Consider the following 13,441-nt stretch of genomic DNA (forward strand, 5'->3'; position numbering starts at 1 on the left):
TTACTTTGAGTCATACCACTTTAAGTGTCAAAATATAGCAGAACAAGTGCACATTGAAAATCATAAAATAAATATGGTGTAGATTATAATGGTCCCTAAACATTTGTCCACAATGATGCCTCATTACTTTACCTTGTGTTCATGTAGAGCAGCTACCGCAGTGCAATACAGTGGACTGCTGATGTGTGTAAAGTAACAGTTCTTGTGTGGCAAGTGTTGAATTTTTAACCACCCTGAAGCCACTGAACACACTTCAGTCAAGCATGAAGATGGATTACTTCAGCTAATGCTGTTCTATCAACATAACATAACATAACATAACATAACATAACATAACATAACATAACATAACATAACATAACATAACATAACATAACAATATAATAAGTGACCCTGTGGTTAACTCACTGTAGTAAATAAACCCTAAAACAAAGGGTCACCTAAACCATAACCTTTAGTACTATTTATTCTGCTTAATGTAAATTATGAATGGTATGTATGGCATAGCGCATGCAGCATGAAGTTGTAGTGGCAATGATTGTCATCTCTACAAGGTAAAGAAGGTGTTGAAGAGGATTACACAAATAGTATAATATCAAAATTAATATTTTTCTGACTTTTATTATATTTATTTATCAATTTAAATATTTTTTGTTTTGTGAGTACCATTAAGGAATTAAAACTTGTATTTCGCTGTGTTGCCATTCAGTTTCTGTTTTTGTTGTTGTTGTTGTTTTTTTGGACAAAAAAACAACAACAACAAAAACATCTTTGCCATACATTAAATTTGCCCGTTTATATGCAGCCTCAGGAACAAGGTTGATGAGATTATCAGCTCCTCAGACAATATTCATGCTTTAGCATTGTCAGAAAACCATCTGACCAACTGTCAAAGGATGTTAGTTATATAGAAAGGACTGACTGTTCCTTCCCATCCCACATGCCTGATTTTTTTCTCTCTGTCTGATCTTGGTCATACTGGAAACATTTCCTTTACTGTCTGCTGCTATCATATAAGAGAACTGTTGGCAAAACATTTCAGCAAGACAGAGTGAACATCAAATCCAGTCACCTCTGTCTTCTTACTTCTAGAAATCATGACCTTGGTGACTGAACATCTTTGTCTAATTTTGTTCTTGATATTCACACTATAAATCTGCTTCGCACAACCTCATGTCTAGTACTCAAGCAGCACTCACCAGCTCCATTAGAGAAGCTGTGGGTTTCAGTGTCTTGGTGCTCCTCACCAGACATTGATGAAGAATCATAGAGGACAGCAGTGGCCTTCTCTAACTGAAATATTTCTGGTTAATTCAATTTCATTGAACATAAAATATCAAACAGCATGTATAGGAGGGGTTAGATAGGTATCATATATCTATAACTAGATGTCTAATCAATTAGATATATTCTTGATTTGCTGTCATCCGCTTAGGAGGGGGAGCAATAGATGGCATCTGTGGTACAGTTCAGGGTGCTGTATCGTCTTCATCTTCCAAAGGTCAAGCTTTATAAAAAGGATCTTTTGTGCAACCACTCTGGGGTATTTCCTGCCTTGCCTTGTTCTGGCTACATCCAAAATTATACAATTTTTGGAACTCTATATTTAAAACGTTGTGTGCTTGTCTGGTACAAATAGCTGAACCTGGACCAGTGTTGGCTGTATTTAGGGTACTAGGAGACGATAGTCCTCTTAGAGGATTTCCTTCCACTGTGGCAATGTTCATAACCCTTTTGGCACCAATTCTATTACACTGGAAAAAGGCACAACCTCTCACTGACACTATGTTGATCAAAGATTTTATGCAACACCTTAAACCAAAGAAAACTTCTTCCAGTTTATTCAGTGATGATGCAGAAGCTGAACAATCCCAAAATATCTTCACACGAGGTTATACCTAATGTGAGAAATCAATAAACAGCATGTGAAGCAGCTTTGTATCTTAATATTTATCATTTATACTGTACATGTCCTTTTGTAGCCCTGGGATGAGCTGGTGACTTGTCCAGGGTGTACCTTGCCTCTTGCCCAAAGTCAGCTGGGATAAACTCCAGCCCACCGTGACCCTGATGAGGATAAGCGGTAACAGGTAATGAATGGATGAATGTCCTTTTGTGTGTACATTTTGTACAGTTTTTGTAATATTTTACATAATTTGTATAGTTTACTGTCTGTTAACTAAATTGCCAGCAAACAGACATTAAAAGAATAAATGCTTATTTGTTTTTAGGACTATCCTACCCATGTGCCATCAAAGGGAGAGGGGAGGACTTTAAAGACTAGAAATAAGAGCAAATAAGAGCCCTTTGTTGGGCAGTTGATGAAAGCCATAATATACGTAGATAAACAAGAGTACTTTGCTTGTCTGTTTATGCCAATATTATCCCTGTTGAGTGTTGCAGATGTATGTAGGCGGATGATTTGCTGTCATACCCAATCTGATCTCCAGTACTGAAAAATTTGAACACAAAAAAGGAAGCAATCAGCAGAGTTGTGCACTAAGAGGCTGGATTATTTAATAATCCAGAAAGGAGTGTCAAAACACAAAATAATATGAATTTAGTGAAGATTAAATTCTTTAAGGGCCCTTACTCTGGATGGTGACTGATGACAGTTTACTTTTAAATCTATTGTAGCAATATTAATCTGCAAAGTAACACAAGAGCACATCATTTGTTATCCAGTAAAGATGTGCTGTGTCATTTGATATCCAGTTGATTTGTCAGTGTGTGCTTGATGCTTCGGTGAGTTTTCTGATGATGAAATGTTGCATTTTATTTTTGTGGCAGTGATGAAGATGAAAGTCTGCACAGGTAAAATGATGATGTTGAGAAACACGTTGACTGAGAGAGGAGTGGAGGGAGGAACAGAGAGAGAGGTACACCTCCCTCGTCGTGCTTTGGTTTATGGATGGGAGGAGGAGGAGGAGGAGGAGGAGGAGGAGCGTTATAACACCGCCTGAAGGACGCAGAGCTGCGTCTCGGAACCGGGCTGAGAAACCAAATCCAGTCGGTACCGGTCCTGGGTGGAGATTTAACATCCCGGATGTGGGGAAAGAGCGTCCTGTAGTTCTACGTCGGGTATCAGAAGCCGTCATACATATACATGCGTAACCTACGTATTTAAATATGATGTAGCCGATACGCACTGGCTGGACAGGCGGTGAAGCGAGGTCGCAGACGGACTGTGCGTAATGCTGAGTGGACAGCAGTATTTCTCGCTGTATATTCCAGCCTAGACGGGCTATTGACAAAGAGATTCGCACTTCTCCTGCAGTGCAGCTCGTCATTATAACCAAATGCTCTCCGCCGGACCGGACCCGTTCAGTTTCATGCCGTCCAACCAGACCAGAGCCTGAGCCCAAAGGATGCAGGTTAAAAACCAGATCTGCACAGAGCGGAGCAGCACCGACGACCCGGAGCAGGATGACAACCAGAAGAAGACCTCGTGTTTTTCCAACATTAAGATTTTCTTGGTGTCGGAATGTGCGCTCATGTTGGCACAGGGCACCGTGGGCGCCTATCTGGTGAGTTTCTACAGAACAGCCACCATAGGCACACGCAATGTTGGTTTGAAGGAACGTCGTATCTCAGTATATCTCAGGTACCATCGGGTTAACTCAGCGCCCTTCAAACCGGCGCAGGCAGACAATGAGTAACGATGCGGTGCTAAAGCTGATGCGGTTAATAATCATATTATTCTGATCACATTAGAATAATCACATCCTCCAGCAACCATGGGACGCGGTGCTAAAGCTGATTGATGACTTGCTGCGTATTATCCATCAGGCCTATGCACCATCTGCATGACACAAAGCGCGTCACAGGAGGCTATAGGCTCCACGTTGTTGTTGGAGAATTTTATATGCGTATATGAATGGTCTGCTAGAGAGCAGGTTACGAAACGCTGGTCAGGAGCTCCATCCATCCATCCAGCCTGCATGCTCTGCACTGCTCTGCTCCATTCTGCAAACCGTGTGCCTCAGAAATGCAGGAGGCCTTTGACACCGGAGGATATAGGCCTAGGAGATGACGTGATCCCCACAACAGAAGCGATAATAGAATATATTGTCTTCCCATAAAAGCTTCCAGTCATTTTATACTCTTTTACAGTGACAGTTTAATCCCTGATATGGTTAGATTGATGTCAACATAAGAGACAAGCTCTGCTCAGTAGATGGACAGATTGATAAAATGAATTTAGGAGCCAAAAGCAAATAAAAAATGTCAGATTTCATGCACAGACAGAGGTGAAATTAAAGCATCTTCCTGAACGTCAAACATATTGAATGCCCCCTCTGTATTAAACATATCTGATGAATCAGTGTTACAATGGGAGTAATGGTAGCAGTTAATGTTGTGGCCAAAGAAATATGTGTGATGATGTCTATTATTTAGAGATGCCACTTTAATCAGGATTATTATTTGCCTAATTAAAGCAAGTTGCCCTGATAGGTGTCAGCACAGTCTTGATAATAATTGCACATGAAGGTTGGGGCTTCGTTTTATTCTTTATGACACTAACTTGATGAAGCAGCCGCTCTTTTTGACACGCTGCCATCACTGTAAAGATGGAGAGGAACGTCTTTATTCACAGTCACATCAGCACAGTCCAGGGAGTCATTTTGAACAGAGGTTCAAAGGTCAGTCAGACACTCATGCAGCTTTTAGAACAACAAACATCTAAACTGTACGGAAATAAACTCACCAGGATGCATTCACACTGTACACAGGCACATTTGCCAGTAGAGAGATGTTAAAAGGAGGCATAAAGTTGCCACTTGTGTGGAGAAGACTGCAGCTTGGCAGAAACAGGACCGAGTTGGTTTTAATGTATTTTGCACCAGTCACAAATTTAAAGCGCATTAGTGTTTACCTTGAAGACTGCAGTGAAATGTCTTCCTTTTAAAACAGCATCCCAAACCAAAAGTGCATCTTTAGCAAATCCTGCTGCAGACAAAAGCACTGCCTATCCTCTCCTGTATAAAATATTGTCTGTCATCATCTTTTATTCTGTGCTGCCTTTTAATTCAGCCACTTTCTTGGTTCAGAGTGTGCATTTATTTTTTCCTCATTTTCCACAAGCGCATTATTATTATTGTTTACAAACAGTGAAACTTTGGAAGAAGCTATGATGACTGAAGATCTTCACAGTCAGCACAGAAGCACCTGCAGAGCGACTATATTTCTACTCAAATTACGCCAGAGTGGAGAGGACTAAAACATCTAAATCTGGAATATAAAAGGTGTAAAGCGGCTGTTCTCCATCAGCATCCAGTATGAGGCCAGACATAAATCTTCCAGGGCCACAAGAGTAAATCTTAACCGTGTCGTTTAGATTCTGTGACCTCTGAACAGTGTCCTCCCAGCTTGTATATCAGGGAACTATGAGTTACAACTAGTGAACAGTTGTTGCTCATGTGCGAGCTGAATGTAAAATAATTGTAAATACTTATTTGTCAACATCTTTGTCAGTCCATCGCACGATGTGTACTGGATGGTGACAGAAGTAGGTCAGTGTTTCACTGTGGAAATAATAGACCTGTGACAGCCATCTTCTTATTTTAGAAGTGAATTACAGATTCCTCATCCTTTTATGGAAAGTAATGGCGTTTGGGAGGGAGAGAGGGGGCTGCTGTACTGGACTGCTCCAGACTGGCCCGGTATAGCATGACTAGACTGACGGCATGGCAGTGCTGCTAGAGCTCATACAGTTATTTGATCCACAAGCACAAACATGCTAATTTTAAGCTTTTCTTTCTTTTACATGGTAATAAACTGAATGTTTTTGTGACTGTTTCTGGGCTGTGTTGGTGGTGGGACATGATGTTAAAGTAGTCATCTTGGGCAGAACATAAATAGGATAAATAGGATGAGCAAATGAAATTATACAAGATCCATCCATCCACATTCTCCTTTTTATCTGGATAGTTGCTGAACACTGACACCGTGTGACACTCTGCTGTGGATAAATGATTAATTAAATAAAAAGTCTTATTGTCCTGTATCACACATTTGTTGCAATGAACACATTTATCACTTCCACATACCCAGAACACAGCTGGTGCCATGTGTTTGTGTCTGTTTGATCATTACAACAGCTGCACAAGGTTTCTTGCCTTAAGCTACACACATGCACACATCACCATTTTTTTTCCCAGGTTGGCATCAGGTTTGTTTGGGATGGTGGAGGAGGAAGAGGAGTGTGGGTATGAAGATTTTGGAAGATGGTTGCTGTTGGCAGATGGCCGTTTAATACCTGCTTTTACTTTTACTGAATAACACCTGAAGCTCGATTTCATGCATTATTATTTTACACAAACATTTAAATGGAAAATGTATCGAATGTATCCTTATGACAGGTCGGTGTTGCAATTAATAATGTTGAAACCATACACTATTAATTGCTGAATACAAAATCGAGTATATAATCCTGAATTAAAATTGATGTCATGTCATAACACTTGCTCTCTCTCCCTATCTTTCTCTCTCTCCATCAGGTAAGTGTTCTGACCACTCTGGAGAGACGCTTCAACCTCCAGAGTGCCGATGTGGGCGTCATTGCTAGCAGCTTTGAGATCGGCAACCTGGCCCTCATCCTGTTTGTCAGTTACTTTGGCGCCAAGGCCCACAGACCCCGCCTGATTGGCTGTGGCGGGATCGTCATGGCGTTGGGGGCATTGCTGTCAGCCCTGCCGGAGTTCCTGACTCATCAGTATGAGTACGAGGCCGGGGACTCGTGGCACGCTGAGGACGGCAGGGACGTCTGCTCCAACAACTCCAGGTCAGAGAACCGAGACTCTGGGTTTAAATGTGGCAACAGAGCCAACACCAACATGATGTACCTTCTGCTGATCGGAGCCCAGGTTCTGCTGGGCATCGGCGCCACACCTGTCCAGCCTCTGGGTGTGTCTTACATCGACGACCATGTCCACAGGAAGGACTCCTCGCTGTACATAGGTGAGTAGCACTGAGCTGTTGTGAGCTGATCGTCATGTGTTTATAGTAGTTTTTGGTTAGAAGTGTTCAACATATGAACAAACACTGAATCTCCAACCTGATCAGAGCACACTGAAACATGATGACAGAATCAAAATCTCTTTGCTCTCTTATCACTAGTGACTGAAAGCACTGTTGTGAGATACAGATTGTTACTTGCTGGATCAGAGTGTACCATGAAAACAATTACATTGTGATAAACATGTGGCAGACTGAGGATCTTTTCAACAATGTATAGGAAGGAAACTCTGGAATGAGCAACAGGTTTGAAGGTGGGATGAAGATAGATAAGAGTGGCTCAGAGCGAGCTGAGAATGAGACTGAACATTCAATCATCTTCAAACCATCAACCCAAACTCGCTTGTATTTGATAACCTGGGAGCAGGATCACCACCTAAATAACAATCAGAGATTCAACTGAGGAGCAAACAGTGCCTTAATTACACAAAGTCTGAAACTGCTAAGTGACGCTTGAAGTAATGGTTCCACATTTTGCACATACGTAAGTGCTTTCTTGGTGAGATTAGGATCTTATCTTATCTTAGTTTACGGTCAGTTAGCATAAAGAACAAGAAGCAGGGCCAAACGGCTAGCCCAGTTCAAGCACAGTATAACCTCAGTTAGACGTTTTTGCATTTATATTAATATACAGATAAAACAAACTGTGTGTTGAGTAGTAAAAAGGTGCTGCTAGTAGATTCCCTGTTTCTTTATGCTAAATTAGCTCTATATATATAACAGAAGTTGTGTAAATCGACAAGAAAGTGAATATTTCCCAAAATGAGATGCAATCTTAATGAAAATTCCTTGATCCCTGGATTAAACAAAACCTAGCAACGGCTTTGTTCTTCATCCGTCTGATTTTTATTCCAGTTAGCTGGAAGTAATTAGAAACAAAGGCTAATGACGTGTACAATCACAATATCTATGAAAGTAAATGGGATTATTATGTTTGCATCATTGAAACATGAATATGACATTAATCATTCACGTGTGCACTGAAGTCCCATTAACAAGCTACATTGAATTATAAGATTGCAGTATTATATTAAACTAAATCTTATTAAGCCGACTGATATTGTCTTCACTGAATCATGATTACTCGTGATTAACAAATTGTTAATGACAGGTGCACATGCAGCAAAGTATGTAAAAGAGGAAAGCAGTGGAGCTCTTTGTATAGATGCAAACTGAATCACAATAAATGAAAGGAGAGACCAGTATTCTGCAGATTATTAGATATGTTATGACCTATGATTAAATTTCTATTTATTGTGCGTTTTATTACATCAAAATTTGTACAACAATGAAACAACTCCATCGATGTACTGAAATGTGATATATGAAATGTTATATGTTCATCATCATCAGCATCAACAGTCCACTTTGTCCACAGACAAAGAGATCAATGTGTCCAGTAATATGATGTCTTTTCTCAGTTTTAAGTTTCTGTTTTTCCTGTTCATTCTAAACAAATCATACATGTAAGATATACAGATGACTGATATGACAAATTAGACCACTGACGTTTACTTTAAATGAATTGAAGGGTGACTGAAATGATCCAAAGTAACTGCCTGTCTGGTCTCTCAGGGTAACTTAAGTGGCAATTTTGGTCAGTAATGTTGACCAAACCTAATCAGAGAACCTAATCAGAGAGAAGCTGCAGTGATTAGTCAACTATCTACAATTGTATTTTGATAACTGATAAATTGATACTGTAATTTTTAATGCAACAACTGAAAATGCTGTTTTAAGCCTCTCAGATATGGAGATGTGCTGTTTTCCATGTTATATACCATGTTAAACTGATTATCTTTGGGTTTTAAATATGTCTATGACATCACTGTAGATCATGAGAAACTAGGGTGGACATTTTTCACAATATTCTGACATTATATAGACAAAACTGTTAATTTGGTAATAACCAGCAGATTAATCAATTTTAAAAATTATAATAGTTGCAGCACTGAACAAGAGTAATCTAGACTTTCTGCTCAGCCTGTCCTCTAATCCAGCCCACAACACGACCTCTGCTATGCACTGTCATGGTTTGTGTGTCCTTTTGACATTATCAAGTCTAGTAAAGCTGACTCACAGACTGAACAAAACAAAAAAGGGTTTCATACTATTACTGAACTATTACTAGACTAGACTATTACTGAATCAAATTTCAGGAGATGAGACAGGTTTCTGTGTTAATGTACTGTACTGTATTGACTTAGTTTGGTCATACACAGATGATGGGTTTAGCCAGTGGATGGAAATATCTCTGGCTATTAAACATGTTGCCATGAGTGGATGCATGAGTCCATCAATAGCTACGTGCTATTTTATGCTCTTCTTTTATGAATGGTGTTATTCACTACCACGTAGTATTTAGTAGCTAACTTGTGATATTATGCAACAATAAATACAAATTTAAATGCTATACTCTTGATTTTAATATTCACCGTTGATGTTTTGAAAAAGCCAATATGTAGATTGTTGGGTGCCAGATCATAAAATGTGTGTTTAAGCTTAGAGAAGAGAACATGAGATTGCTGACTTAACATCCAATGTTGACTGTAGTGTTGTGGTTGTGGGGGAAAATGTGCGTATGATCCTACCCTTTCTTACATAAGTACCCTTAAGCAAAGCACTTTATTCCCAACTTCAGCAAACATTTAGTCCCCAGCAGCAGAGAACTGCAGTTATACTTACAGCAGAAACCAAGAGAGGTCGAAATAACACACATTACAGCTTGTCTGCCAAAGTTGCCAAGGCAACAGTACGGAGACAGGCACTGAGGCTATAGTATGTGCCATTCCCGTTCTTCTCACCACTCAGTGACCTGCTAGTAGCAGAGCTCCATCTGGGTAGACGTGAGAAAAAAAGACAAACACCTTTATTAAACCTTTATTATTAAAATAAGAATATAAGAAATATGAATGTAAATAAATAATTAAATAAACGTTTCTATGATTGCACATAACTGTGTTTTGTACTGACGGTGTGAAAATACATCTCAGTAATTATCTGTCTTTGTTATTGACCCTGAAACTCTCATCAGTACATCTCCTCTTATTGCGGTTCACTCTCAATTGCAAATTTTACAGACATTCAATTATTGTATGATAATGTATACCAGTTAAATCACCATCGCATAAACCTTTAAAGAGCTGATGCAGCAATGAGTCTAAGCACAACTGTAGTTAATTGTTATTCTATAAGAGCTCTTGTCCTCTTCTGTGGATTCATCAGTTTGTCAATGAAGGCACTCAAAGAAAATAAAAAAATCCATTATTGTTGGCTACCGTGTGGCTAGTTACTCCTCACCATCCTCACTGGATTATCTGCTCGTCTTTGGTCAGTTGCATTGTCCCTGCTTGCGTTTCAGTGCAGACCTCTTGCAGGGTGAGAAGGCCTGCGGTTTGTTCTGTCTCATGCTTTGATCTGTACAGTCTCTGCCAGCAGCACTCAGAGTGGAGGAGATGAGGGAGTGAGGGAGGGGGGAAGGGAGGGATGGACAGAGGATGGAAGAGAGGAAGGAAGGCAATCAAGGCTAGCACAGCAACCAACAACCTACCCTACCCCCCTTGCTTGGCCAGAGGCCAACTCATACCAGATGCCTGATCATTTCAAATCACATTAAATCACGTTTAGAACAGAAAAGAATCTAAAACAGTGTAACTAGTAAATAATACAGTATATGCAACGTAAGGTGATATCAGTATGATGTATTGTACACTGTGTAAAGTCATTGGTTCAGGACCCATATGGTCTTGCTCTGTCTTTGCCTTCAGTTAGTGTTGATGTCTCCCTGACTGCAGCAGATTTCTTATGTAAAAGAAAAAAAGCAATAACAATAATAATAATTAAAAAAAAAACAGTTTGCAGAAAGTATTACATCCATCAATTAGGCAGTGCCTTGTTTCAGTGATTATCAATGTTGCCTCATCATGTTTCCTTTATACTTTCTTTGCGGATGTTCTCCATATTTGTGTTTGTTTGTTCCAGTACTCAAATTGAAATTCCTGCTCATCCTGCTCTCTTTATATTAGAATTAGATTAAAATTTAACCAAGACAAAGACTCTACAGCCATGCCGTACAGACTCACTAATCACAGTGTCCAGTATTGTGTTTTTTGCAGTCACCGCCGTTTCCCCCTCGCCTATTGAATGAGAGGGTGAGTGGATGGGGTTGCAATCCACAACTATGCCACTAGATTCCACTAAATCCAACATACTGATCCGGTTGTCAGATATTTAAATGTCACCACCAATTACTGGACAAAAGTGAGCAGTGAACACCAAAGTTAGTTGAATGGTGCGAATGTCTGTGCAAAATTTTATTTGAACTTATCCGACAGTGACATTTCACCAAAACCAAAAGACTTAAGGGTGTAATCATCAGAGTTGAGGAATCATCTTTTTGGAACTATGCATGTCTGAAGGCCTGTAAAATGTTTTAATTAATCAAATCATGACTGACTGATAGTACCAAATATACCGAATACTCATTGTGTTTAAAGGCAAACAGGATTTATGGCTGTAAGCATGAATCCAGTTGTATTTTTCTGTTTATGTTAGCCCTCTGATGGACTGGATCTGACAGTCCAGTCAGTCAGCCAAGGATGTCTGTTAACTGCAGCCCTAAAAACGTACCACCACTCGTTGCTCATTTCTTACTCTTCAGCTGTCAGTGGGTGTCATTGATAATTTGCATTACCAATTAAAATCTTGACCGACTTTGTGTATTATGACCACCTGGTTCAGTGTAACACAGCATCAGCCTGTACACGAGGAACTGTTTCTTGCATAACAGCTCCAATCTTCTTCCTTTCACACTTGCAGATCGTGTTTTATTCCTTTCTCTCCACCACCTCCTCTATTATCTTTTTTTTGACAATCTAGGCATATTGATTGCCATGGTTACCTCTTACAATGTGACTGCTGGGTCATCTGTTGTGGCTTGGTAATTGCATGCGCCCTGGTCTTTATACAGTACATACGTATTATGTGCTCTTTCATAATATTTCTGCAGCTTGCTTTTCCCTGTCTCTAAGCGGGGACATTTTTTGACGAGCTGATGATGATGTGTGAAGAAACAGTAACATTATAAGAGAACCTCTGAATAATGCAGCATGACAGAGAAGCGGTTAGGAGTTGTTTAGCAAACATCTAACCATATGATTAAATATTAAAGCGGCAGCTCTCCATGGGCTCACTAACTAACCAGATGATTGAAGGAGAGACTGCTCGGCTGTGGCCACATCTTTACCCCACATGGATCAATACTGCCTGAATGAGCGATTGGCGACACTGGGAATACTCAAGAACAAACACTTCCCGGTTGTCATAGCACAAATCCCTCAGCATGCACCTGTCCCATATCTGTTCTGTGTCCGCACTGTTGCCTGTTCTTCCTCAAATATTGAGTAGGCTTCCACTTAGTGTCCAGTACTGTGTGTGTTTTCCTCTGTGTGTGTCTGTCCTAAACAATGTGAGCATCAGATCAGGCAGATCTGAGATTATGTTTTCAGTTAGCTGACCATCTGATCATTGTGTCCTCTGGCAGCTGCGAGGGAAAAAAAACAAAAATAGATTAAAAATTGTAGTAATGCAGCAGTGATACACTGCAGCACAAGCAATAAAGAGTGGGATCTGTGTGATGGAAAGAGTCTATAGCCATACTAGCGGCTCTATGAAGCTTACTCAGGCACTGCAGTGCTTTGAGGTAAATGCTAAAGTCAGCATGCCATCATGAGCACAGATAATGTTGTCGATATTGCAGCTATAATGTTTACAGTGTACCAACCTAGTTTAGCATGATGGCATGCTAGTGTTTGCTAATTAAGACAAGTAAAGCTGAGGTTGCAGGTTTGTTTGAGGGTGTATCCAACACTAGTGGTCATAATCATTGTGGCGCAGTCAGGGATTCACCAAAGTCATTAGCATATGTCCTCTGGACATGATGGATGGAAATCAACCAATAGTTGTTGAGATATTTCAGTGAGGACATCCTTGTGTGGGTATGTGCAAACAGTGTCCATCCACATTAAAGTTGCAGTGTGTCAGTGTCTTATTTAATATTTTAAGTCTTGACCTGTGGCTTATATGATCCGCCGTGATGCATTCCCGATCAGAGGAGAAAATGGCTTCCCACAGAAAGACTAACCTGCTCCTGTTGACGACACTGTAATGTCCAAGCCGGACTGTAATTGGATTATTGATTGCTGTCTGCTGCTTGACTGATACCCCATGTGAAGGCAACTAACTCTTGTGTCTATTGTATCGCCCACAGAGCTTCTAACAGAAAAGCAGCTATTCAATTACAGTATTCCTGCTCTGTGCCTTTTTTTAAACAGTAATACAGCCCCAAATAGTTCCTGCTTTACATCATTTACATAATGGGGTACAGAACGTGGTACTGTTTAAATGTTTGTATTCTGCTAACGGA

The 13,441-nt window shown here is 40.1% G+C and overlaps 1 protein-coding gene across 3 annotated transcripts in view; it reads left to right on the forward strand.

Annotated features, from left to right (window-relative positions):
- Positions 1 to 13,441, forward strand: part of LOC113746350 (solute carrier organic anion transporter family member 3A1-like) — a 38,868-nt gene that overhangs the window by 11,124 nt on the left and 14,303 nt on the right. For 2 of the 3 annotated variants that reach the window (XM_027281674.1, XM_027281673.1), the window contains one exon: positions 6,501 to 6,960. In XM_027281674.1, the coding sequence (XP_027137475.1) occupies positions 6,666 to 6,960 (295 nt within the window). In that variant the 5' untranslated portion in view covers positions 6,501 to 6,665. Of the gene's footprint in view, positions 1 to 2,940; positions 3,528 to 6,500; positions 6,961 to 13,441 lie in introns of those variants that run through there. The other variant, XM_027281672.1, reaches the window with a different exon arrangement.

The sequence above is a fragment of the Larimichthys crocea genome, chromosome VIII (assembly GCF_000972845.2).
Source record: "Larimichthys crocea isolate SSNF chromosome VIII, L_crocea_2.0, whole genome shotgun sequence".
NCBI lineage: Eukaryota > Metazoa > Chordata > Actinopteri > Sciaenidae > Larimichthys > Larimichthys crocea.